Source organism: Podarcis cretensis (genome assembly GCF_951804945.1).
Source record: "Podarcis cretensis genome assembly, chromosome: 4".
NCBI classification, from domain to species: domain Eukaryota; kingdom Metazoa; phylum Chordata; class Lepidosauria; order Squamata; family Lacertidae; genus Podarcis; species Podarcis cretensis.
In genome coordinates, this window is record NC_137173.1 from 52467954 (window position 1) to 52495852 (window position 27899).

Consider the following 27899-nt stretch of genomic DNA (forward strand, 5'->3'; position numbering starts at 1 on the left):
TCTCTTCCGTTTCGGGCAGTGTAATTCCGGAATGGCTATAGACATGCCTTAAGAAAAATATTAATAGACCCTTAGTATACAGTGCATCTAAGAATAGCCCATTGTCTCCTCATTGCTGCAGGTCTATCATCTCATTTATTGGATGGTATCATTTTACTGAGCCCGGTCTGAAGCAGCAAACATCTAACCTAGTTGTTCGCTTTCATAGCAGCAGCAACAGCAGCGGGAGCTATCATCTGATAGTTTGCTTGCAGCCAGTTCAAGTTGGCAATGTCACCCAAGCTGATTTGAGACGCAGACATTTTTGCTGACTGGAGTCAGGCTATCTTTTCCAGTTTGCTGGAATAGACACAGACACTGATTGGGTCATGCTGAAAACATTCCAGTCCTATGAAGCAAGTCTGTTTGTATATTTTAGGTTTGGCAGGACTAATGAATTAAAAATCTTGGACTCTTGACAGTTCACCGCTTTAATAATGCCTCTGATGGAAGGATTTTTTGCCCCATGAAGCATGACAACACTGTAATCCTTCGTTGTTGGAAAGGAAGAAACGGTGAAATTGTGAAGGGAAACGGAAAAGGGTGGTCCTCAGGGACTGAAAAGCCTATGGGAAGTGCAGGTAGCAGCATGTTGCCCTGACAGCTGTTTCAACTTCTCAGACCTTGTCAGTTGCTGCTATGTAGCAGGTGCAGCCTTTTCTTCTATTGAATCTTTACTCCATAAAGGCAGCGACAAGCCAAGGCAGTGGCTGGCCCTGGATTATACAAGTGCAGACACTACTAAGTGAGGTAAGGCAACAGGTGTGAAAACTGAACTAACTGATTGAGTTGTAACCACACTTAACTTGAGTTCTGTTGCAGATTTTTTTAAAAAAAATAAGGAAGGATCACTCAGTTTCACAGGCAATTGAACTGAAGAACTGTTTCCTTGGGATTTTTTTTTTTTAATTGAAAGCTTTTAGGTTTCATCAGGAGAGAGGGAAAAGGGATATATTTGAGGCAATTCTTTTTAATTTATCTCACTGATGATGTTCAAACAGAGAATGTTGTGAATGAACTTTCCGTCCTTCCTTTGCATAGATTCATTTTGTTTCATTCTCTGAGAGGAAGACCTTTTGGGATTCTTTGGTAAAGTACAGAGAAAACTATATGTATGTATTGTGTACAGGAAAAGTAGTTGCCTTTCTGAAAAGTGGAAAACCAAATGTTTTAAAAGAAACTTACATTACCAGGATAAGAGAATAGCTTTTTAAAACAAATGGCTTTGCTACAAGCACATTTTAGCTTTGTACTCAAGATCCTTGTGCTTTTTAACATATAAATTGTTTCATAGCTTGATCACTTTTTAACATGCCTTTCATGCATTGTTACAAGCTATCCAAAGGATGAACACAGGAGACTCGTGGAGGGAAAAGTGATGATGATGACGGTTTTCCAAATATATAACCTTTCTTTCATTCATGCTTTCTGTCTGTTTTGCAGTAGGTTAGTTTGGCCACAATACTGTGAGCAATAAATTATAATTATGTATCTATACCATCTCAAATGCTTTTGTGATTGTAAAGAAAAGAAAGGAAAGCAGTACTGTATTTAAACTCAATAAGAATATTTAATCATACATGTATAGATATGATTTTAAATAATTGATAGTAAGCTAAGTGATGCATCAATAATATTTATTATGCAGTTTTAATAGCCTAGTAGTTAAGTTAAAGAATATGGATGTAAGTTTGGTTTATTTGCATTGACTAAGGTATAACTTGAGTTCCCAAACCTTTATATGTAAGTCTAAAGATTTTGGCAAGCTCTCTTCAGAGCTAACATTGTTACAACCTCTGTTTGTGTAGCTATTAGCGGATTTAGATATTGCTGTGATCATCTTACAGCATCTGAGAGATATGGGACATATCATAGAACTTCTCACAGCAAACATCTTTCAAAACAAACAATGTACTTACTGCTTGTGCTTTAGTAGACCAGGTACACTAACTTTGGTAATTTAGAGTATTGCATTTTAATAGTCTAAATGGGTCACTTTGAGGTTGAACACAATTTGTTCGATGTTAGTCTTCCGGAGCCTGCAAATTGCATTAGTGTGTCATCCTGAAATGAATGACAACACTCCTTGGCTTAAGCACATGTTTAAATGCTTTTCACAACTAGGATAGTGTTACAGTTGCTAGATAAATGCTGAAAGAACAAGGTACATTGGAAAATAGATGTGGGCTGGCCAAATTTATGCCTACTACCACAACATCCTATGCTGTTAGAGAATGGTGTTAAGGATTTTTTGTGTGTGAACTAGTTCTTGCTATCAAATGTTTTTTTAAGTGCTTCAAAAAATAAAATATAAAATATAATGGCCATAAGACTGCAAAGTCCAGACTTTCAGAAAGTTCTTGCAGTTTTAAGAGCTGCATTTAATTTTTCCAGGTGAAATGTTAAAGGTGAATCTACCCAGTCAGCACTTTCTGAAACAATGTGTGAACCAAAATTTGGAGATTCTTCTCCAAATTTTGCAATGCAATTCTGCAGCTTGTGCACAAAAATTCATATATTAGGGTGAAGTAATGAAAATAACATACAAAACTGCATTATATCAGGGAAAATTGCTTTGCAGAATTATGTGTATTAGTCGAAATAGCATAGAAAAATAGACTTTTTCATTTGGGTGTTTTGTCACAAATTGATAGGAAAATGTGGAGCTGAACTTAAGATTGGAAAAATGACAAACTAAAATTGACAGATTCTCCCATCTCTACCAGTGATGTTTGAACAAACCAGTCCCCTGCTATTACATTCAAAGTATAGCATTAGAAGGAGGCAGAGCAATGAGTTGTTTTTTCCACCAGCTAAATGCCATACTAACGGCAGGACAGGCCAATGGCGGAATATAAATGCACCTTCCTTACATTGCTGAGTATGTAATTTACAACTGACTCAGTAGATTTAATTCTTTGTTAGCCACTTAATATTATAGCAGCAGTGAAGTAGTAATAGATTTGTGGGGAAATCTGGTATCTGTATACAAATCGCAGGGTTTCTGAACAGATCACTGCTGAGGGTGGCAAGTCACATTTTCTGGAATGGTGCTCCAAATGGTGATAATCGGCTGCAATGAGCAAGTAAGTGGCTGGCTTCAAACTTAGTAAACTTATTTTATCATGGGCTCATTTAATGTAGAATTAAAACAAGTTAGTTGCACTCATAAAATCTGTTAGGTTACAGACATATATGTTTGTCTAAAAATTTACAGTGTAAGCATCAGAACACCTGGTTTAAATGTATTTTAGTTGGCTTTTTAGAGTTGGGGGGGAGGATCTCTGAACTGTGGGCCAATCTTGGTCTGCTGGGGAGATCTAAGTTAGCCTGTGATGCCATCTTTCACAAACCACATCCACCAGCTGGTGTCACTTGGGTGGAAGGGCAGTGTAAATTCTGCATGCAATAGGGAACAGGAGCACACATCTGAGCAGTGCTCAGTTTGGCAGGATTCCATACAGCCTCCTTCGTTCAGGAAGGGGTTTGCATTAAAACCTCAGCTAAATAAAACAAATGTGTCCCGTCCCCCCTTTGTTTAGCAGGAGTTTCTATTAAAACCTCTTCCTGATTCAGGAAGGATTGCATCAAAGGCCCTGCTAAAATGGAGGCGGAAAACCTTAGTTTTAGCAGTACCTTGAACCTGACATCATGGTGTCATCAGGTGGTTGCTGTTCAATCTGGATAAGTGTGTGGCCCATGGAGCTTGAAAGGTTCCCCTGCCATGTTTTAGAGGATGCAGGACAACTAATTTACAGTGGTACTTCAGGTTACATATGCTTCAGGTTACATACGCTTCAGGTTACAGACTCTGCTAACCCAGAAATCGTGCTTCAGGTTAAGAACTTTTCTTCAGGATGAGAACAGAAATCGTGCTACGTCGGCGTGGCGGCAGTGGGAGGCCCCATTAGCTAAAGTGGTGCTTCAGGTTAAGAACAGTTTCAGGTTAAGAACAGACTTCTGGAACGAATTAAGTACTTAACTCGAGGTACCACTGTATATTCGTCTAGATATACCAGTGATCTGACCTATTGCAAGATAGCATTGTATATTAATACTGCCAATTTTTTTAAAAAAATTTTTAATACTGCCAGTTTGTAAGCAAAACCCATTTGTAAAGCAATGGGCTGTTTTGTGCCAAAGAATTGTTTCCCTGACTTTTTCACTGTCGTTTTGTTTAATGGGTGTTCTCCACTACCTTTGTTGATCAATCTTTGGTTGTTTTTAAAATGCCTTAAATTGCACAAAAAACCTGTAGAAATATCTCAGATGATAATGCTTAGAAAGGACTGGTCACAGATCAGTTATGCATTTCCACATGCCTACACCCAGTTTGTAGACATATATAATTGCACTAAATCCTGCATTGTCCTAGGAAAAGCCAAGAATGGCAGCCAAATACAGTGAGTTTTTCTGAAAAATTGTCTTGGCTAGCAATTGTTCAATGGAAGACTTGGATTTGCCTGGAAATATATATGATTCCTGTGCTCTGCCTCTCTCTGCACATTGTGCACCTTATATGTGAAAGAATAATTACAGGGAATTTACTTGCAGGTAATTATGCTTTGCAATATTCCTGAACGTGAGAGAGGATTACATCAGAGAAGTTATGAAGATATTTGAAGAACATTAAAATCACATTGCGTTGGCTTCTCAAGACCCATAAAATATGCAATATTTATATTTTGCAGCTGGAACACATAAGTAAACGCATAGGCTCAAGTGCCCACATGATCACCACCGCAAGGGTACCTGCTGATAAACCGATACGAATTGCCTTCAGTCTAAATGACTCCGCAGGTAAAATTCAAATTTATTAAAGGTTCTTTGTCCTGGTTGTCCATTATTGCCACAAATTGGCACTTCAGTGTCACAGTTTGATTTTTCTTTGGTGTTTGAAATGATTTGGTCTCATTATTATTATTATTATTATTATTATTATTATTATTAAATTTATATACAGCCCTAAACCCGGAGGTCTCATACATCCATCAAGTTGTTATAATCTTATTAGCAAACCTGTTTCGTTGAAATTGTTTATCAGGGCTCTTACTTGCAACAACAACAGAAAGACACAAGCCTAGCACAGCAACAGGCCAACGGACATTACAGAATTCTAGGTGGATCTTTAGAAGGACAAGAGAGAGAGAGAGAGAGAGAGAGAGAGAGAGAGAGAGAGAATGAAAAAAACAAGATTGGGTAAAAAAATACCTTCCTGACCAAATTGAGGGAAGCTCTCAGGAAACAGCTGGTCTGGATTGTATGTTCCCTCAGAAACAAAAGAAGTAAAAAGTTGGTTGACATTGTTCTTTATATTACTGCTGACTATTTGTTTAGTTTTGCAGCCTAAAGTGCAGGGTGGGGGGAGAGAGAGTTCTGCCATGTATGTGTTATACTCCCTCTGCATAATTTATGTGGAAAAGTTGTGTATGACTTAGTTTTCTGAAGGTTTTATAATAATTGCTGCATTAACCATTGGTGTCAATGACTAAGATTAATTTCAGGTCCTGAAAGGACTCTTGTATCTTTGATCCCCTGTGAATGAAACTGCAATTATTATTATTATTTATTATTTATTATTTATACCCCATCCATCTGGCTGGGTTTCCCCAGCCACTCTGGGGATAAAACATCAAACGTTAAAAACTTCCCTAAACAGGACTGCCTTCAGGTGTCTTCTAAAGGTCAGATATGCCATTTTTGTTTTGTTCTTAGTTGTGAAATGTTTGCTTTTTGTTTAGACTATAAGCTTCAAGGCTCAGTAGAGTGACTGCTGCAGGCAGCAGATGCTCCTGGGTGGGAAGCAGTTGGACAACAGAGCTGTGCATGCTGCTGACCTGTACAGCCCTTAACCCAGCCTTTGGGTGTAGTACAGGATGTTGTCCCATCAGCAGTGTAGAAGCATGATTCAACTGTCTGCTGGCTCAGCCCCCACCCCTGCTGGAGGGGTGGAGCCGTCACTTTTCCTTTGCCTCAGGCAGCAAAATTTTATTGGGCCTGCCCTACTTGCCAGGGAGTTGAAAGGGTCAGACCAGGAAACAGGAATTTATGAGGAGGGAGAAGCAACTCGGTTAGAGAACAAGAAACTTTAAAACTTTTGTGAAGCAAAGATGCTGAGTGGAGGTGTTGGAATATATATATATATATATATAAGTGAGGCTGGCAAACAATGTTTAATGTTTTATCATGATTTTATATATGCTGGAAGCCGCCCAGAGTGGCTGGGGCAACCCAGTCAGATGGCAGGGTACAACTATTATTATTATTAGAGGAGAGAGCCAGAAATCAAGAGAAGCTAGGATGGAGCTTGCTGCAGAGGATCCACAGTGCAAGAACTAAGAAGCTGGGCTGAAAGTGAGGCGGTTGGGTGTTGCACTGCAGTGGACTAGAATGAGCAAAAGAAATGGCTTTTTGGTCATGGGTAAAGCAGGGAAATAGGCTAAACAAGTTTAGGTGGCTCCCCCCCCCCATTGCTCTTATGGTTGACGGCTAAATCTGTTTTAAAATTTATTTTGCTCTACCCCAAACCATTATTACAACAACAGAGTTGACACCTTGACTAAACTCTACAGCAAAGATGGGAACCAGTGGTGGTCCTGAGGTTGTTGAATTACACTTCTCATGTCCGTGACCATTGGCCATGCTGGCTGGGGCTGATGAGAGTTAGAACCCAACCAGTGGTTCCCCACTATAGTCTATAGACTATAGCTCATTGGTAATGGAGCACATCTTTGAATTCAGAAGGTACCAGGTTCGATTCCTGGCATCTTGAATGAAAGAAAGATTGGGTGGCAAGTAATGTGAAATACCTTATGCTTAAGACCTGAGAGAACTGCAGTCAGAGTATGCAACTCTAGGCCATATCAGCCAGCTCAGACCATGAGAGCAATCAGGAGAGCTTTGCTTGTAGTCCTGCCAGCGAGTATTGCTCTCAGTATTTGAATGGAGGGCAGGGCCTTCTCAGTAATTGCACCCTGATTTTGGAACTCTCTCCCTTTAGAGACATGGACATCACTGCTGATGGACATCACTGCTGACCTTCTGTCATCTAGTCAAGTCCTTTCTGTTCTCTGAGGCTTTTAGACAAGTTGTGTAGCTAAGGTTGCCATATTTCAAAAAGTGAAAATCTGGACACAAAAGTTGTTGAAACAAAATTAATGGGTTTTTTTTTGCCAAGGTTGTTGAGTTGGGCACTGTTTCTGGACCAAATCCCAGCTACCCTTTTCTGCATTGTTTATACTCGTTGCTTTTATTTTAAAATGTATCTGGTTTTCATCTTTCTTTTTATTGTTAAAAACCACTTTGAGACTTTGGATGAAAAGCGGTCTAAAAATCATATAAATAATTTAAATTTAAAGAATTGGGTAAAGTCTGACCTGTCCAACATAATGGAGCTTTCTATGCTTAAAATGTTCTTCATAAATTGTATGGAATTGGATATATATCACTCATGGCGATCCCAGGTTCAATCCATGGCATTTCCAATTCATATACAATTAAATTAAGGTAAAGGTAAAGCAGGGAGTGGGTGGTGCTATGGTCTAAACCACTGAGCTTCTTGGGCTTGCTGATCGGAAGGTCGACAGTTTGAATCCCCATGACAGAGTGAGCTCCCGTTGCTCTGTCCCAGCTCCTGCCAACCTAGGAGTTCGAAAGGGCGCCAGTGCAAGTAGATAAATAGGTACTGCTGCGGCAGGAAGGTAAACGGTGTTTCTGTGCGCTCTGGTTTCCGTCACGGTGTCCCGTTGCACCAGAAGCTGTTTAGTCATGCTGGCCACATGACCCGGAAGGCTGTCTGTGAACAAACAGTGGCTCCCTCAGCCTGAAGCGAGATGAGCGCCACACCCCATAGTCGCCTTTGACTGGACTTAACCGTCTAGTGGTCATTTACTCTCTAGGGGTCATTTTTTAGCACTATTAAATTGTTTAAAATATTGTGTTAAAGAAATACTTATGTTAGAAATGGAAATAGTTGTATGGGCTTCTTGAGTTGCCAAAAGAAGTATCAGTATCCAGTATCCTTGTCAAAATGCATTATAACGACCCAGTTAAATGTTCTACCAATGTGACTTGAGTCATGTGTTGCCTTTCCTTTTGGCCATTCACTGTGATTCAACTTTCTTCATTTAGAATATTTGGTTTGATTTTTAAAAAATGCACAAAGGGTTCTGTTGCGAAAAGTGAAACTCTTGCAACTGACAATAAAGATGTTGCATAAAATTCATAAAGTAACAGCCCTTAACCATAAACTTGCTTACTGAGGACTCGTGTTAATTATGAAAAGGTAATTAACATGCCCAATATATAAATAGCCACACTAGGGGAGACAGAAGGATTAGGACCACAGTGCACAACATGTAAGGGATTTAACCCTTTTTCCTCATTACGGTCCTGATGAAAATCCCATCAGCACCAATGAGTACTAGGGCTGGAGGAGATTTTGATTGGGACCATGAGATAACCTCCCCTCCATGTGCTATTTAATTTTTTTAAACTGTCAATATTAATTGCTTAGGCACAATTAGCATCACAACTAGTTGAGGCTTCTGAAAATAGACCTAACAGCTGTAGAGAAGTAGAGCACACGTAGTTTCCTCTCTTTGGAATCAAACCTTTTCTTTGTGGGGGGAAATAGTTCCAGTTTGCAGCAAAAGGTACTTGTGGGTAGTGCTGATTGGCTATTGGTCATTACATCACAGGGAGCACTCCTCCCCAGCCCCTTGGGAATCCTCTGAGCAGCTTGTGTGAAAAGAACTGTTTTGAAAATGTTTTCTTTAAAACAATTGTGCAAAGGATTAAAACACATATTGGTAAACATAAATGTAGTACTTTAAAAAAGCAAAGAAAGCTTGCACCTAGGGATGGATAAATTTGTAAAATTTGGATTCTCTCAGAGATGGCAGTGAAGGCCGCTAAGAAGTCTTACTTCTCGGCCTCCATTGCATCCGCTAGCTCTCGCCCGGCGCAATTATTTAGTATAATTCGGTCTTTAACGTCCCTTGAAGGACAGCCAAATTTAAATAACAATTTGACACACAGCTGTGAGGCATTTGCGAGCTTTTTTGTGGAGAAGGTCCTGTTGCTCCGCCATGACCTCCCTGCCAATTTGGATACAATAAAGGAACTGGAGGCCCCTCGACTGTCCTCGGGTCCAGTATTGGACCACTTTGACCGGATATCTCCAGCCGATGTGGACAGACTCCTCCGAGCTGGAAAGCCCACCACCTGTCCTCTTGACCCGTGCCCGTCATGGCTGATTAGAGCGTGTCCAGACGAGGTGCGGGCCCCCCTGGGGGATATCATCAATTTGTCCCTTGGCACCGGGATATTCCCAGGGGAACTGAAGGAGGCAGTGGTGCGTCCGCTCTTAAAGAAAACATCATTAGATCCCTTAGATCTATCCAATTACCGCCCGGTCTCGAATCTTCCATTCCTGGGTAAGGTGATTGAGAGAGCGGTTGCTGAACAGCTTGGTAGGTTTCTGGATGAAACATCTGTTCTGGATCCATTCCAGTCCGGCTTCCACGCTGGTCATGGGACTGAGACGGCTCTGGTCGCCCTAACAGATTATCTCTGCAGGCAGCTGGATCGAGGTGGGTCGGGGCTGCTGATTCTTCTAGATCTGTCAGCAGCCTTCGACATGGTCGATCACGAACTCCTGGACCACCGCCTTGCCGACGTGGGGATCCAGGGCACAGTCCTTCAATGGCTGCGCTCGTTTCTATCTGGGACAGAGGGTGGCACTTGGGGGAGAATTGTCATCGCGCCACTCCTTGGTGTGTGGAGTGCCTCAGGGTGCGATTCTCTCCCCGATGCTTTTTAACATCTTTATGCGCCCCCTCGCCCAGCTTGTCCGGAGTTTTGGGCTGGGCTGCCATCAGTATGCTGATGACACCCATCCTGACTCGGCCCCAGACACACTGGCGAGATGTCTGGAAGCTGTGGCTGGATGGTTACGTGGGAGCCGGTTGAAGTTAAATTCTTCGAAGACAGAGGTCCTCTGGCTGGGGCGGGACGATATGGGATTGAGGGGGCAACTCCCATCTCTTGCAGGGGTGCAATTAGTGCCAGCACCGTCCGTTAAGAGTTTGGGTGTAATCTTCGATACCTCCCTCTCTATGGAGGCACAGATTACAGCTATAACAAAGACGGCATTTTTTCATCTCCGCCAAGCTAAGCAGTTGGCCCCTTATCTCTCTCGCCCTGACCTAGCCACTGTGATCCATGCGACGGTCACCTCCAGACTGGATTATTGTAACTCGCTCTACGTGGGGCTGCCCTTGAGACTGACCCAGAAACTCCAGCGGGTGCAGAATGCCACGGCGAGACTCCTTATGGGGTCTTCGCTGCGAGATCACATTCATCCACTACTATACCAGCTGCACTGGCTCCCGGTGGAGTACAGGATCAGGTTTAAGGTGCTGGTTTTAACCTTTAAAGCCCTATACGGCCTAGGACCCTCGTACCTACGGGACCGCCTCTCCTGGTATGCCCCACAGAGAAACCTACGGTCTGCAAATAATAACATCCTCAAGGTCCCAGGTCTCAGAGAGGTTAGGCTGGCCTCAACTAGAGCCAGGGCCTTCTCGGCTGCGGCTCCAATCTGGTGGAACGCTCTGTCACAAGAGACTAGGGCCCTGCGGGACTTGACATCTTTCCGCAGGGCCTGCAAGACAGAGTTGTTCCACCAGGCCTTTGGTCAGGGCGCAGCCTGACTCCCTCCTCTGGCAACCTGCACAGAATCTTGCTTAATCGGTTGCCATTAATTTGATTTTAATTAATTTTTATAATGAAATATTTTTGAATGTGTGATTATTTGATTGTTTGATTATTTGATTATTGTTAGCCGCCCTGAGCCCAGCTTCGGCTGGGGAGGGCGGGATATAAATAAAATTTATTATTATTATTATTATTATTATTATTTCTCAATTTTCCAGTCTTGAGTCAGTTTCTTTGCAGTTCCGCATCAGCTTGTGATTTATTTATTTTTTAAAGTTCTCATGAAAATTCATCAACATTTTAGTGTGAATTTCTCCAGATAGGCACATTTTTGCAAGCAAATTTACCTAATCCAATGCATTTTTGAATGTTATTTTAACTAAGATGTTCATATTTATGCCTACTGTCCCCTAATATACACATTTTTAACACATTATTTGGTTATAGAATAGCACCGCAAAATTTGGAAAAGTGAGAATTGCAAGTGACAGCTGTGTTTCAGTTTGCTTACTGTGATTTAGGGCTTATCCACACCTTTGCCCCCACTCTTTCCAGCCAGAGGTCCACGCCTTAACTCTCCATGTCTCAGTATTTTTTCTTTTGTCCTGAGCTTTCCCCATGAAAACCCACTCTTTAAAGTTGAATTGGAACAAATGTCAGTTTGGCATTTCTGTGGATTGACATTTGCTCCAACTGAGCTTTAAAGAGTGCATTTTCACAGGGAAAACTCTGGAGAAAAAAGGGGCATGCTTGGATATGGAGCTTTAAATTGTAGACTATGCCTGGAAGGAGTGGAGGAAAGGTAAGTCTGGATAAGCCCTTTGGGAGTTCTGCATTAAAATGTCAACCCAACTGCATTTATCCCCCATACCTACTTGCAGTCCACCTGGAACACTGGCTGGAAGAGCAAGTCTGGTGTCTGACTCAGCAGCTGACTTGGTAGAATGAGTATTGGCATCCAAATTCCAAAACCAAGAGGAAGCTGGATTGACCACTGTAGCTGAAAAACCAGCTGCAACTCTACTTTTAAACTATTATGTCTGTCTTCAATGACACTTCTTGCCAAGCATGCTTAGAATTGCAGGTTTAGGACTTTTCCAGGCTCTTCATGGACATCTGTAGGAATCTTTCCAGAACCAGGCAAAGCATATACATACATAACTGTTTCTGGCAGACCTGGTGACTAAGTGGCAACAAGGCTTAGACACCAGGTCCACTAAGCTGGGTAGACCTGGCCTCTGAAAAACCATACCAAATCTAATCCTTCAGTGTTTCCCAGTAGGTATCTACTGCTCCTCAACAGGTAGACCTGGTGTCCAGATGACATCCTACAGTCTATGGTGAAAACTGTTAATTTTGTCCCTGGCTCCTTTTACCTCTCCATTTACCTTTTAATTGCACTGGGTAGATTCACTACTGCCCAATTACAGCTACATTAAAATCCTAGATTTCTGAATTAACAACAACAACAATACCTTTAACATAAGAAAGATTATTTCCAGCCATACTTGTTTTTATTTCTTGAAAGAATTTAGTTGGCCAAAGAAACAATAGATGTATCACAGTGTGATATTAGTGTGCCATTTGATATCATATCACATAACATGCATATAAATAAGCCAGAGATATTTCGATTAAACCAGATGCAGGAAGAATAAAGCCTTGAGCCCACACCAAACCCACCAAAGCTTTCCCCTTAGCCCAAGCAGTCTCATGCTGCCTTGTGGCAACCAGCCAGGGATCTAGTCATTCCATTCTCATTCCAGGAGAAAAGGAGAATGTCACCACTACCCAGCTGTCCACTCTTGACATTCTGCTATAGTAATATTTGATGGTCCTTCCTCTTTTGTCTGCTGGTATGATCCCAGAATACAAAATACATGTTCTGACTATCTCAGTATGAACTGTATTGATGTTGCATTTTTAGCCCCCTGTCCCTATAAAATACATGCAAGTGGCAGTCAGGAAAAGATCAGGCCTCTGTTTGCATGTACTGTAAGAATAACAGAATCATATAATTGTATTGTTGGAAGGGACGGTCATCCATTCTTGAGATGGGAAAATGCATAGAAGAACTTGACTTCAACAGGCAACAACACAAACCGTGTTCAAGCCCACTGAAGTAATGAGCTGAAGCAGAGAGTTGTACTATGTGAAACCATAAAGTTCTGGAAGGTTTTATCTGCATACTGTTGTCCATACATACATACATACATACATAATTTTATTTGAATGCCGCCTTTCCATAGTTCAAACCATGCTCAAGGAGGCTTACAACATAAAAAATACACAACTGCAACATAACAAAAGTAGTCAGAAACAATAAATAAACGTTAAAAAGTAGACAATTAAACCAAACAATTTTCACCTAAATCACAACAAGATCTATAAAAAAGATACAAAAAAACAGCAGGAACAACCCTGCCCCCCCAAAAAAACCCCAAACACCCCAGCCCAAGACTATAGCTAGTGTTTATCTATGACCTTTATGGGTCCTGATCCCTTATTTTTAGGGGAAATGGATGCAGTCATTGGGCTTAGACTTAATGGAACCACTGTGTCAAATTTATTTATTTATTTATTTTAGATTATCTGTAAAACTGTGAGAAAGTACTAAGTTGAACTTCATGATTCCCTAAGTCCAGTGGCATTTAGTGCTGTCATTCAATGGGCTGCTATCCAAGAAGGCAGCCTCAGGCTTCTTCACAACTGTACGTTACATATTTGATGTGGTCAAATATGTGGTCATGTGATGGATGAAGCCCTAAAGGTCATTCCATGTACAGTAAAATCATTTGCAAAGAGCTGCAACCCTATGCAGACCCCCCCCCAAGCAAAGCATATCCGTTTCTTCCAAATTCTCTGCTTCTATTGTAGAGCCTATGCTCTGCAGGGGTTGGGAACTTTTTTGAAAAGAAGAGCTGCATTCCCATCTGGGCAGTCTTTCCAAGGGCCACATGCCAGTGATAACCAAGGTAGAGGCAAATGTCAAGTTTTACCTTGTACATCAGGTTGGTTTACACCCACACCCACACACCCATCTCTATCTTCCATCCATGCAACCAGAGTTCAAAGACACATTCCAGCCAGACAAAAACACTCAAGGAGGTTGTGAAGTAGGGCTGCTGAGAGCTATGGCCTGAGGGGAGTGGGTGTGACTGAGGGTTAGATAGAGGCACCCGGGGGCCATATTTGGTATTCAGGTCCGTTCCCCCCTTCTTTAAATAATTGACCATATATATGTTTGTATAGATGGGAAACAAATATAAGCATGCACGTTTTTTCTATACTTTACATCAGCTGATGATGTAGTCTGCCTCTTAATAATTGTTAAGATTTCAAAATAATAATTTAAACTTGTTTTCTTTTCAGATGATACACCCCCTGAGAATGCTTTTCCTTTGGCTTTTCCAGATTTAGAAAAGCAGCTCCAGGTGACTCTTTTATTTAATACAAAAATCCGTAGTATTTATTTGATAGTATTTATAACTATCAAAAATGGACTTCTCCTGTTGTAGTGAGTGATTGTCAATGTATGTACTCAAACTATAAAAATGAAAAGCATGGAAATATAGGCTGTTAGACTTTTAAAATATGCCCTTGTGAGATCCAAAACCTCCCTCTTCTCTTCACATAGAAAAAGACCACATGTTTGGCAAGTTGAAAATGCTTTATTTACAAACTCTCCAAAACTCAGGTTCATGTGCTTTTCCATGCAGCATTTAGAAAAGTTGCACAGGCAGTAATATTCTTAAATTATACTATTGGTATAGGAACTTAAGATATGCTTGTTAGAGCCATGTTGAGCTTCTCTGAGCTTCTCTGGTAGATTATCTTTCACCCAAAGTGAGGAGAAGTGACCTAACCAAGCCTGGCAGGAAAACTTACTCTGTGGTGTCAACCCCTTCATGCATTAATTAGACTTAAGTATGTTGGTCACATGAGGCTGGTTATCCCACATTTATAAAGTGAAATATCTCTTCCTGAGACAATGGGAGGCCTTCAGGTAGCAAAGAACAAAGAAATTTCATCACACCTTGAGCAGTGTTAGGAGGTGATTAATTTTGAAGAGCCAGTGTGGTGTAGTGGTTAAGAGCAGTAGTCTCGTAATCTGGGGAACCGGGTTCACGTCTCCACTCCTCCACATGCAGCTGCTGGGTGACCTTGGGCCAGTCACACTTCTCTGAAGTCTCTCAGCCCCACTCACCTCACAGAGTGTTTGTTGTGGGGGAGGAAGGGAAAGGAGAATGTTAGCCGCTTTGAGACTCCTTCGGGTAGTGATAAAGCGGGATATCAAATCCAAACTCTTCTTCTTCTTTCCAGACACCTCTCAAGATGCCTTTCATCCAACTCAAACTCTTTGTTTTCTTTCTCATTCCCCTCTGGATCTTTCTCCCAGCTGCAATATATCTCCATCTCCATCTTTTCACCCCAAGAGACGGCAGATGGTGGCTGTAAAGTAGTTCTATGCTGAAATCTGTGCCCTGATTTCTCCACACACACACACATGTGCGCATGCACACGCGCACACACACACACATACAATCATCAGTGAAAGAGGCTTCCAGTGTTCTGCCTCATTATCAGGGCACTTGAGAATTTCTTTAGAATGTCTATTAGCTTACTTTTTCATTGTGAGGGAGCCAAGGGTGCTGGGTGAGTTATTCTTTCCAGTAAACATTTCTCCAGTACTCTGCATTCTCTTAAGCTACCTGCACTTCCTGATCTAAAAAGGCACATGGGAGAAGTTATTCAGGCTAGCTTTCCTGGAGCTTAAGCACAGGCACCCAGGAAGTCTGCAAAATGCAGTCCTCTGATGAGATGATGTGCAGAATGAAAGAAAGGATACTTCACCCACTTCACAAGTGAGGTGCTTCACATCACCTATGAGAATTTCACTGAAATCAACTCTCCCCTTTTATAATTTTTGGACACAGTTTCTTTTCTCATTGACCTATGGAGAATAGTTTTAAAAATGCAGAGAAATTCTTGGCTCCACACTAGTTTAAAGGTGAAAGGAGCAGAAGGCGAGGGACAGAATCTTTCACCCACCCAAAATGTAAGTCCAAGAAGGTTGAACTGCCATTTTTATTTTTTTAAGAAAAAGTAGATGGAGCTGCAATTCAGCCCATGAATTTTCCAGTGCAGTCCTATGCATATTTACACAGAAGGAAGTTCTGTTGCAGCTGTAGTTAAACAGTGTATTTTCTTCCTTCCACATTTTAGTACTGAATCCAACCCTTCTGCAGTAGGAGAAATGTTGCATAAAGTTAATAATGATGAGCAGGAAAATGGAGAAGCCCTGAGGTCCGGAAAGGCAAGGGGTTTCCCTTTAGGAACTGAATCAGTGGTCCATTAGTTAACATTTATAGGGGGAAGTGTATGGCACTGTTGCCAACACAGTGTTTGTGGTTATATCTGCAATGTATGCATGCTAATACCAGTCAGCTATGTATATATTGTATGCTGCACTATACAAGCAAGAATAAGATTTAACAGTTTTAAAATTATCCTTACCAGCCAGGTATAATCTTTTAAATTTGCAGAAGGCTTGGAAAGACAATAAAGTTTCCTGTCATCAACCTTTTTTATATTGTTGAACTAGGAGCAGCCTAATAAATTTACATAAAAAACATGTCCCAGTAAGGACAAGAACTTTGCTGAATATAGACGACTTGAAGTACATGTTCAAGTGCGTCACTGGAATAAGAACACAGATCCAGACTGAGATCATGCATCTAGAAAAAGAAAGAATGCACTTTCCACATTTGGTTATTTTCAGCAAAGGACCTCTGCTCTTTTCTCTTTCCTTAAATAAAATCTAGACTAGAAGCTTTCTAGCAAACATTAGTTCAAAATGTGGAAATTCTGCTACCCCACCTCCCATCAGTTTGGTCCCGCTTGCTCCCCTTAAAGCTGCCTGGTCAAAATGTTACAGTGACAGTAGGCATTTTAACCAGCTGTCTGTAGACTTTGCAGTGTGATGTTCTCTTTGCTGGCTCCCTTGCCTTGCACTTTCTAGTGGGTACATGAATCCTTTGGTCCATAGGCCCCTTTCATATAACATTTCCCACCTCCCACCCCCCCATGGGTCATTTCGCATGTTACCAAGTTTCCCGCCCAATGTACACTTAAGCAGTCACTGCCTGTATGATAGCAAACATGTATTTGCCACAAAAAAAACTTTGCATTTCTCAGTAATCACTTGAAATGCAGGGGCCATCACAGGTGCTCAAATATGATGGAAAAACCTTGAAATGCACATTTGTGAATGAAATAAATATAAAAGAATGCATCTCTTTCAGATATGTTTGCTTCTTCAGTCCACTTTATATATGACATTTAGAAATACAGAAGAAACGGGTGTATGTCAGGCTTCCTCAAACTCGGCCCTCCAGATGTTTTTGGCCTACAACTCCCATGATCCCTAGCTAGCAGGACCAGTGGTCAGGGATGATGGGAATTGTAGTCTCAAAACATCTGGAGGGCCGAGGTTGAGGAAGCCTGGTGTATGTTGTAATGCAGAGCAAGTATTTTGTTCTGAGTACACCAATCAGGCAAATGTGTATTCTTTCCTGTATCCCTCTTTCTTTGTTTTCTGTGCCATGGGATAGTTTTTCCTGCAAAGGAAAATAAAAAACAGCGACAGAGAAGGTTTTAGATAATTAATAGAAGTCTGATTTATAAGTGCTGGGAAACACAGTTCTTACATGTCTATTCCAGTACAGCCTGTATAATCTAACAGTCATTTGCTGCCTTATGATCTTGTGAATGGTTCAATGCAAGTTCATATGTGTTTGGACGTATTTAAGATTTTCTGAACATGGTTTTGACACAGATGAACCTGATCAAAACAGGACAGCTACATGCTTTCCACCTCACATTTAGATCTGACTATGGTAGGGGACAGACTAAATTGGATGGGCATCTCTAAAGACACAAGATGGAGGCCACTTGAGCTATTAAAATTTCAGTAAGCAATCCATGCAAGTGGCTGACTAAAAATGACATTGGGGGAATGAGAGGCATGGAAAGAAGGAAATGACAGATTTGTTAGACAGATGGGCTGCCTTTCTCTTTATAGGAGGCCAGGGGTGGATGGAGAAAGACACGGGCTGCCTAAATCCAGAATAAAAAGTTTTCTAGTTTTGGAAAGGGGATTTACTGAGAGGATAACAATAGAAACATTCATGGAAGCCTGAACATATTATAAGGCAAGTTGAGTACTGGGCACAAACCAGAAGTATGCATTTGGTTACTTTTTAAATAGCCAAGATATATAGCCAACTATAGATGACCATTAATCCAAACTTGAAACCATGCACTAATTAAGTGTAACATCAAGCAACATCCCTGGCCTATGTTTATTTTCACTATCTTTGTTTCACACGAGAACCACAGTTATCAGTTACATTTGTTCTTTTCTCTTACACCCAGATTTAGCTTTATATTTGGGGACACATTCATTTCCCCCCGCTCCCTCAGCCAAAGCACATTTAGCCTCCTAAGCCCTCACTGTAGAACTATAGTCTCCCATTTTCAGAATCTCTGTTATGTTTATCTTGCCCTTTGCTATTTTTTAAAACCTGTCCTTGCCATTTACAAATGTCCTGGTCTTTACAGATGTCTTGTTTCCTGTCCAAAAACTCAACAGTGGGTGCTTTTATGAGCATTTCAAATCTTTCTCTTTGGTTTCCTGCATCCAACAAACTGTACTAGTGTTTCTTTTAGGCCCTTACCTGGTAATGGATAATTCTTTTCGAGGAGCAGGTCATGTTTGGAGAAAACCCAGGTGGTATTCAATTAAATTTTACTTCAGAGTAAATCTATTGAAATTAATGGACCTTACTTAATCATGTTCATTAACTTCACTGAGTCCACTCTGAGCAAAATTTAGTTCTGATCTGAAAGTCTTTAGTGTTTGCTGAACTAGACCATCCTTTGTCCATCTGATGCCCTCCAGTTGATTTTGACTGCAAGCTCCAATCCAACCTAGCTTGATCAGTCTGATGGGTGTTGTGATCCAAAGCATTTGGAGGGCACTGGGCTGGTGAAGGCTGAATGGGATTGTGGAATGCAAGCTGCACACAGGTGTTGGTAACAAAACTGGTGTTCTATGTAGGAACATGGCAGCAATGGTCCTACTATTAAGCAGAGTGCAACTGCTTCCTCTGCTGGTCAATCCTGGCAGGTGGGGGAGCAGTGGCAGCCTATGGTAGGACAGATCAGTGTGTCCCAGGTAATCTGCCCTGCATCCCTAAGCTAACCTCCTGCCCTCAGGTGTGGTGAAAGATGCTGTCCTGGTATCAGGGTTGAAGTAAGACAGAACTGCCACTCTCATCAGCTTCTATATTTTGCCTCGTGATGTTTCTGAATACCAGGTACTGGAAAGCACAGGAGGAAGGAGTGTTCTTGTGCTTGGGTCCTACTTGTGGGCATCTGGTTGGCCCCTGTGAGAAAATAATGTTGGACCAGATGGGTCTTTGGCCTGATACAGCAGGCTCTTCTTACATTCTTAAGTTTTTATTTCCTTCATGTCAGGCAGCATAATGTTTTGTCCCAGCCCTTCAGGGTTCTTAGAGGACTCTTGCAGTAGAGCTGCTTCTAGACCAACGGAAGGGGGTCAGGAATCTAGAAGCTGGGTTAATTTATGGTGCCTAAATACAACCCACATTATTTACTCCATTGATGAGAGAAATGCACCCTGAGCCTGTTCAGGGGCACTTTGATTTATTCCTACACCTTATTCTCTAGGTCAGGAGTTGCTTATATGGCACCTCTAGGTGCGCATGCATTCCCAAAGGCTTTCCTTAGTGTCCACAGAGCCTCCTCTCGCCCCAGCTGAAATTAGACTTGAAAGAAGCATTCTATTGTAGCTAATATAATAGGTTGTGGTGTGTGCTTGGTTGGCGGGGGCATGGCAGTTTCTCCAGTTTCCCCCAAAAGGTTGGCAACTGCCATTCTAGGTTAATTCCAGATATTGAAAACAAATGTGGGGGCTGTGTACCCTGGTGAGCAGGGTACAGCCCCCACAAATTATGCCCCGTACCTTGGAAGATGTGGCCTCATTCCGAAGGATAGGAATTTTGACTTGCCATAGTTTCTCATTCTCATATATACACAAATCCTAGAGTATCTCTGCTCATAACAATAGCCTTTCCCTAAATGAGCTTTTGTTGTGTCCCCTCATGCAGTCCCTGTAAAAATTACTGAACAGTGATTGACTGCTTGATGTCCACTTTAACCTTTTGTATCTCCCATGGCTTTATGTCTAGCTAGTCTTTAGAAGGAAAATACTGTATTGGTGACAGAAAAGCACAGTGGTGAGAATGTCAGGTTTGGAAGTAGGTAAAACCATGTTCAGACTGAAGGAGAGAAGATGTTTAAGATCTTAACACACACACTGGACAAGGGGTATGGAAAGAGCAATAATATTTACACTGAACTCAAAGAGAATTACAAGCAGGCATCTGCTTCTTTGTTGTAGCATTATCACTTATTTAGGTGAAATCATTTGCCATTCTTCTTTTAGTGAACTCTTATTGAAGTGACATATTGAAGGTTAGCGAAAATACTATGCCATTTTAAAAGGCTGAATGCAAGTATGAATGTGCTGTGCCACTCCCAACAGAGTGACTCCAAGTATTTTTCGCCACAAATAGAGGAGCCTAAAAAGAGGGAGCAGGGTTAGAAATAGATTCTCTTTTAGATCAGAGGAATGCTGTGTTCTTCTCAACTGGGCAACAAACTGAGTCAAGATGAATGAAAAAAGTATTTTCTTTTTCTGCTTAAGCAGCTTGTTGCTGTATAGTGAGAGGTTTACTTACCCTTTTCAAAGTGTGTTACACACAGTCCACGGTAACAGACAAATTGTGGCCACTGATTTTTGTCTGAATTAAGGTGCTGCTCTTTCAAAGGCACAGAAAGATGTCTCCAGAATAACTAGTGAATGATGATCTAGATCATATCAGAATATTTTTATTTACTAGACTTACAATGTCTCATGGAGTTCAGTGGGGGGTTAGTCTCAGATAAGGGAGGATAGGGTTTCAGCCTTAGGCTGCAATTGTATGTATACTTGGGAATAAATCCCACTCCAGACAGTGGAACTTGCTGTAGGTCTAGCCATGTGCAGGACAATAACATATTATTGAAGGTCTTAACCTCCAAAAAGGATGATCTGAGGTACTTGTGGTCCTCCCGATATAGTTGGGCTTCTAACTTCCATCAATCTCAACCAGCATGACCAATGGGAGTTGTGGTCCAACAATACCTGAAGGCCACAGGTTTTCCCCTACCCCCCCCCCCATATAAAAACTAAGATTAGTTTCAGGGGTATATAATCACCTTTTTGTGATGGAAAGAACACAACACTGCAAACTCTTCCCTGCATCTTTACATTGCAGGAGAAGATCAGTAGTAGAATAAAAGCTCTCCTTTGGCCAGATTGTCCACCAATGCTGATCTTTAGGAACTGTTGCTAAACCTACAAAGCCCCCCCCCCCCGCCCGCAGAATCACTGCAAAGTATTTTATAAATAAATCAATGAACCCTCCTTAGACAGTGTTGACATGCATAGGACACATTTTGGGGAAGGGGGGGGGTGATGTCTCCTTAAGAGACAAATGTGTGGAATTCCTGTCTGGAAATTTCCAGAAGATTAGCTGTAAGTATGCTACCTTCTAACTTAACCCACTTCTTGTGGCCTGAGTTTCAACGGGCAATAACTGAGAGACGTATGAAGTGAACTGAGGAAGTGGTGGGTTCATCACATAGTTCATTTTCCATTGTGCCTCAGCCTACATTGATGCAGTGAAAATGAAAAATAATGGGAACATAAAAGCATACCTCGTCAGAAGCTAGAGCAGCCCAATTACCTTCTCAGGAATCAGCGTGTTTTTACATGAGTAAAATGTGTCCTTTTATTTAAAATGCATCTCTGGGTTATTTGTGGGGCATAGGAATTCATTCATTTCCCCAAAAAAAATATGGTCCGGCCCACCACATGGTCTGAGGGACGGTGGACCGGCCCACAGCTGAAAAAGGTTGCTGACCCCTGAGCTAGAGGATGTGCTTCCTGAACCATGAATTGTGATACATAAACAGTTCCTCAACAGCTGTTGATGTCTTGCTGTCCTCATGGGGACAGAGATTGGGTGGAGTAAGGCTGTAGCAAAATCAGGGTAGTTCTGGCAACCTAGGGAGCTCCTCCCAGCAACCCAGAACTCGCTTGACCTTACCTCAGGCACCATATTCATTCCTGTCCTGACAAGTTCTGTGCCACCAGGAGAACATCTCTTCTGCCCTCTTCATGAGCCATCACTGGGGGTCTGTAGTATTGAAGAGCATGAATATTAAACTATTTGTTGCGTCACTAGTTATGAGTGCAATGCCCAACCCAAGTGGTAGGGAGTTCTCATCTTTCCCACTCCCCATCCCAGTTATTGTTGCCTGGAATACTACATCAGAATTTCAGTCTTTCCTCACTTGTCCATCATCTGCATCTGTTAGACTGAGTTGCCTTGACCCTGAGATGCTGTAATTGTGCATCTGTAATAGTGTTCTCAAGTAGTGTCCTGGGCAGAATCTTTTTCACACTGTTAAATCTAGCATTAAAAAGTCTTCATGGCCTTGCTCCATCCTATCTCTTTGCTTAATCTTTGTCTTCTTTTTTGGTATTCATATCTGGTAATCCAGCAATAGATCTGTACGTCTCATTATACTCCTGTCCTTGTCTCTCCAACTTCTGCTCCCTAGTTTCCTTTCCTCTTAAATGAACCGGCTTCTTCTGCTCCTTAGACCTTTGAGTCTTCTCCCACAACTTTGTGATTCCCACCTCTCTCAACTTTTGTGAGATAGGCAACGTGGTGCCCTTCAAATGCTGCTTGATTCCAACTCCTATGAGCCCTAGCCAGAATGCTCAGTGGTCAGGTTGGATGAAATCTAGGGACGCGGGTGGTGCTGTGGGTTAAACCACAGAGCCTAGGACTTGCTGATTAGAAGGTTGGCGGTTCAAATCCCCGCAACAGGGTGAGCTCCCGTTGCTCGGTCCCTGCTCCTGCCAACCTAGCAGTTCAAAAGCATGTCAGAGTGCAAGTAAATAAATAGGTACCGCTCCGGCGGGAAGGTAAACAGCGTTTCCGTGTGCTGCTCTGGTTCGCCAGAAGTGGCTTAGTCATGCTGGCCACATGACCCAGAAGCTGTACGCTGGCTCCCTCGGCCAGTAAAGCGAGATGAGCACCGCAACCCCAGAGTCGGCCACGACTGGACCTAATGGTCAGGGGTCCTTTACTTTAACCATGTCTATTGCTGTGAATGTCATATATGACCCTGTGAAGGCTTTGAATTACCGTCTTATCCCTGCCCCCAGCTTGAAACCAAAACTCTCTGTATGTGTGACTCAGCTGTCTAATTTCTACATTTTGTTACCCGTACCCCTCCTATCCCTCTGTTTCCCCTTGTAAAAAAATTTAGACTGTAAGCTGCTTGGGTCCACAGCCTGTATTTGTGCATTATATCACTCTATAAAAATACCTTGAACATAGTTACCACTGAAGAAACAGGTATGGTTACTCTGTAGAATTAAAATGTAAATTGTGAATACCAGTTGCTGTAAACCACAGGAAGGCAAGAGTGTTCTTGTGCTTAAATCCTGCTTGCTGGTTTCCCGCAGGCATCTGACTGGCCACTGTGAGAACAGGATGCTGGACTAGATGGGCCATTGGTCTGATCCAACAGGCTCTTCCTATGTCCTTGTGTGAAATGCTTTACATTTGATATGATTAACAAAATGCAAGGCTGTACATGAATTGGATTGTGATATTATCTGTGTTGTAAGTCATGGGCTATGTAAGGTCATAGCCAAACCACCAGGGCTCTAGTTGTCAGAGGTATTAGCTCAGGGCCCAGGTTTGGATTTTATACCTTTAGGAATAATTGGTCATTCTTACATTGCCTTGGCATGCTCTGGTCCATGGGGTCACGAAGAGTCGGACACGACTAAACGACTAAACAACAACACATTGCCTTCTGTGTTCCATAATTTAGCTTATGTGACTTTGTTGCATTATTTATTTAATTAAATAATTATTATAAAGCCAAAGCTTATTCATAAATATGTATAACATGACTGTTCCATAGAATTAATTAGATCCTTAATACCATTTGCTAATTAATACAGTACTACTATTCTTATAACAGATGCGGAGGGTGTCTTCCTTTTTAAACTAATACTTTCATGAGGCAATGCTCCACTCATTATAAGAACACAAATGATTATATTAAAATAACATCTCAGTTTAAATTTCATTTCTGATTATTCACCTGAATGCTAAAAACCTTAAACTGTTTCCCCCTTTATGTTTATGAAGCCTCTACCTCCTTGCCATGACTCAAAGGAATCTATGCAGGTGTTCAAACAGCACTGCCAAATAGCAGAAGAATACTATGAAGTCAAAAAGGAAATTGCACTGCTTGAAGAAAGAAAGTAAGTGTGTGTTTCCTTTTCTAAATAACTGTCATATACTCAGAAAGGTAACATCTGCATGAAGAATTTCTGTGTTAATCAAAGAGACTAGTTAAAATTAAATGAGTGACATCTAACTAAGTTATGCTGAGAGTAAACTAGTTTATTTAAATGGGTCTTCTCTGAATTTGACTAACACAGGATATCATTCGGGGGGAGCAGAGAGAGAGAGAGAGAGATTTCTTGTATTCCTCCCAAGTGTGTTATTTCTTTTTCTGCATTGTCTGTCTACATTTCAAGCTTAAAGGTTAAATTCACAGAGACATCCATAGGCAAGAGAAAAGCAATCATAGATTCATGTCCTGTGACCTGGAGAGGTTGGGGATGCGTATCATTCATGGAGTTTGTCCTTACCTGTTTTGAGTATGGAGTCTTGGCAATACCATCTGGTCAAAAGATTATTTGGATCTAAAAATTGCCACCTAACACATTGACTCTCAAGACAATATAATGTTCTGTGGGTGGTTTTGGCCCACGTATCTGATGGCCTTGGGTATCAGGCTAGCTTGTCATATCACTTCCCACTACGGTTGCTAGATCACTCTTCTTTTGATATTTTGTCTGAAATCTTGGAGAATTGTTGCCAGTCTGCACAGACAATATTGAACTAGATGAGCCAATAGTTTGGTTCCATCTAAATCAGCTTCCTATGTTCCTATTTGGGAGGAGAAGATATGATTAATTGTAAAATCAAAACCAAAGGTTTGTCTAAACATTACCCATATACATGTATTCAGTTTATTCATGGAGGAGTAAGCTTTCATTGTGAGCTATATAATATTTACATTTTAGATTTAACCACTTTTTAGGGTTCATATGTCACAGCCAGTGTTTTTCCTCTTCCTGTTTCTTATACTGTAACTCACCCTGAGACAGAAGTCTTCTGCTAGCTAAGAGTTGACAGAACAGCATTATAATGTGTTTTCCTTCTTTTCATAGTTCTTAGGATCCAAGCCAAAGGGACACAAGGGACATTTAAAAATCTCTCTCTTTTTCCAGAAGGGAGCTGATCTCTAGGCTAGATCAAGCTGAGAAAGAAAACATGGATGCTGCTCAGCTAACTAAGGAGTATGCAGACCTGACAGAAGAGAACCGGACACTGAAGCTGGCCCAGACGCAATGTGTCGAACAGCTGGAGAAGCTTAGAATACAGTATCAAAAGAGGCAAGGATCATCATAACTTCGAATGAACCTGTCTGAGCCAAAAAATCTGGGCTCCTGTTCTGTGCTAGGCAAGTGTTCCTTCCCCCTCCAAGGTTTCCTCTGATATGTTGGAACACTTCACTTGCAGAATATGCAAATGTCTAAAATGGATTTAATGCTTGCCAGCCACTAGCTTAATATGTATATTTTTATTTGTTATATAATAGATATTTTATTTCAAGGAACATAATTGAATGCTTATCTATCCCCATTCTATGTTCAAATGGATCAGTCTGAATATATTTCTTCCAATTTTAGGAAGATACAAGCACACTAGAAACTGATTTGAATAGTCTCTGTGTTGGGAAGTGGACCATACTAAGGCATATTAGTAGGAACACTGTTAAATATGGGGAACACGGGAGCACACGCCTGTTCTTTCATGAACCTAAACAGCTTATGGGAGAAAAACTAGTTCGTTTATCTGACAATATGTGCCAAAGGGCAATCATACACTGAATAACTTTTAAAAACTAGTAACCTGGCACCTTAATCACTTTCTTTAAATAACTATTGCTGTAATCCTATACAAAGTTACTGGGACTAAGTCCTGTTATGCTCATTGGGACTTTTTTCTGAGTAGACTTGCATAGGAACACACTGCAAATTGGCAACAGTGATTTGTACAACTTTGATGTGGCAAGGAAATGGAAAAGTCCACATTTCCTTGTACAGTACTGTACCAATCTTAATGTTTTCCTTGAAAGTGAGCCTAATTGATCTTAATCTTACCTTAATGAGCTTGTAGTCCTTCTAAGAGGAGGTCTTTCAGTGACAGGACTTGCTTCTCAACAGTGGCGGAGGAACCTTCTCCTTCACCCGAGGCGGTGCAGTCTGTATAGGCTGCCACTTGCACGGCGACCGTACAGGCTGCCGTGCAAGCAGCATCCCATACGGACTGCTCATGTGTGGCGACCATACGGGCTGCAGTCTGTATGGGCTGCCGCTTGCACGGCGACTGTACGGACGCCGCATGAGCTCCCCCATATGGACTGCAGGCGCCCTTGGCTGCTCTACAGCTGGGGGAGGCAGGGGCCATCTTGTCACCCCTCCCAGAGTGGCACCCGGGGCACACTGCCCCCTCCGCCTCCCCTTCCTATGCCAGAGCTTCTCAATATAAGTATGCTCAGAATCAGAATGTTTATGTAATCCAAATTAATAATAATAATAATAATTTTGTTATTTATACCCTGCCCATCTGGCTGGGTTTCCCCAGCCACTCTGGGCAGCTTACAGCACATATAAAAACATAGTAAAACATCAAACATTAAAAACTTCCCGATTAGGGCTACCTTTTGATGTCTTCTAAAAGTTGTGTGGTTCTTTATCTCCTTGACATCTGAAGGGAGGGCATTCCCCAGGAAAATAATAACCTTTTCTGTGCATGACACCTTGGATTTGTCTTTGCAGACTTTCCAGGTGTGGTTCCAAACAGTGAGCCAGCTGTTGGTGCCATGCGCACATACAGATCAGCATAGGTCGGTTTTCACACACCATCTTCTTGGCTGCCTGCAGCATTTTGAGTCTGAGTGATAACAGTGTGAGAAACCAGTTTGGGTGACTTTTCGAAGCTGATTTAGTGCATAGCAAAGTCTGACTAAGAACTGGGGGCAGGAAGCCTTGTGGGAATCAGCCTGTATTGCCACATAGATACATCTTCAAGCCAAAGTACATGACTTCAGATGAGATCTGTGATTGGATGTCCTGAGTTTCCTTCTCATTTTTTTTTTTGTCTTAAAAGCACTCCTACGCCTGCCCATCCCACCATTTCAATCAAGATCATGGTGCAGAGGGAGGCAAAGGCGTAACCAGATCTCATAACTGGAGATAAAGGAGCTCTTGAGAAAAGTACAATCTAAAATGTGTGTCTGTGTGTATGAGAGAGAGAAAGAGATTTTTGCATTGCCCTATGTAAATAACAGCCCTATGCAGTGTAAGACAAAAATATTATTGAATTCCAGGCAATTGTGAGCATACTTTTAAATCAGATCCATTAATATTGGTGAGCCTTAGTTCTAACTATATGCGGTTAGGATCAGGATATTAAAATTATGTGTCATCTTTTTGGCATGCAAGAAATAGAAAAAGAACATGAAGATACCAGAGTGGTGAATGGTTAAGATTATATAGTTGTCATTTGGAGCCCCAATCCAGAAAGCATCACTTGGAAGTAAGTTCAGTAATGGGATTTCCTTTTGGGTAATGTGTTTAGGTTTGTGGTGTAAAAGTAGTATAGTATCCGTATCAATTTTCTAGGAGAAATAGCTAAGCATAAAAGATTAATATCAAGTATTTCCTTCCTCTATTGGTAACTGTTTTCATGAATCAGCTAAAAATTCTTTGTTATACTTCCATTTCTATTCTTACAGTATTTTTTTCATTAAAATACAATTTTGAAAGTTACTTTGTTCCT

General features: G+C 41.4%; 1 protein-coding gene across 3 annotated transcripts; it reads left to right on the top strand.

The window, feature by feature from the left end:
- Window positions 1–353: 353 nt before the first annotated feature.
- On the top strand, window positions 354–27889 carry MAP3K7CL (MAP3K7 C-terminal like). Of its 3 annotated transcripts, none has more exons than XM_079972107.1 (5): window positions 366–789; window positions 4731–4839; window positions 14131–14192; window positions 24129–24244; window positions 25283–27889. In XM_079972107.1, the coding sequence occupies exons 2-5, from the start codon at window positions 4770–4772 to the stop codon at window positions 25461–25463; spliced, it is 429 nt and encodes a 142-aa protein (XP_079828233.1). In that variant the 5' UTR covers window positions 366–789; window positions 4731–4769; the 3' UTR covers window positions 25464–27889. The 3 variants fall into 3 exon arrangements, with proteins under 3 accessions (XP_079828235.1, XP_079828233.1, XP_079828234.1); XM_079972108.1 differs by lacking the exon at window positions 366–789 and adding an exon at window positions 4443–4593; XM_079972109.1 differs by lacking the exon at window positions 4731–4839 and having other exon boundaries at window positions 354–789.
- Window positions 27890–27899: the final 10 nt, after the last annotated feature.

Coding starts and splice junctions, on each gene's coding strand:
- MAP3K7CL (XM_079972107.1), top strand. CDS start 4,770: ATGATCACCACCGCAAGGGTACCTGCTGATAAACCGATACGAATTGCC. Junction 4,840..14,130: donor CAGTCTAAATGACTCCGCAG/GTAAAATTCAAA, acceptor TTTTCTTTTCAG/ATGATACACCCCCTGAGAAT. Junction 14,193..24,128: donor ATTTAGAAAAGCAGCTCCAG/GTGACTCTTTTA, acceptor ATGTTTATGAAG/CCTCTACCTCCTTGCCATGA.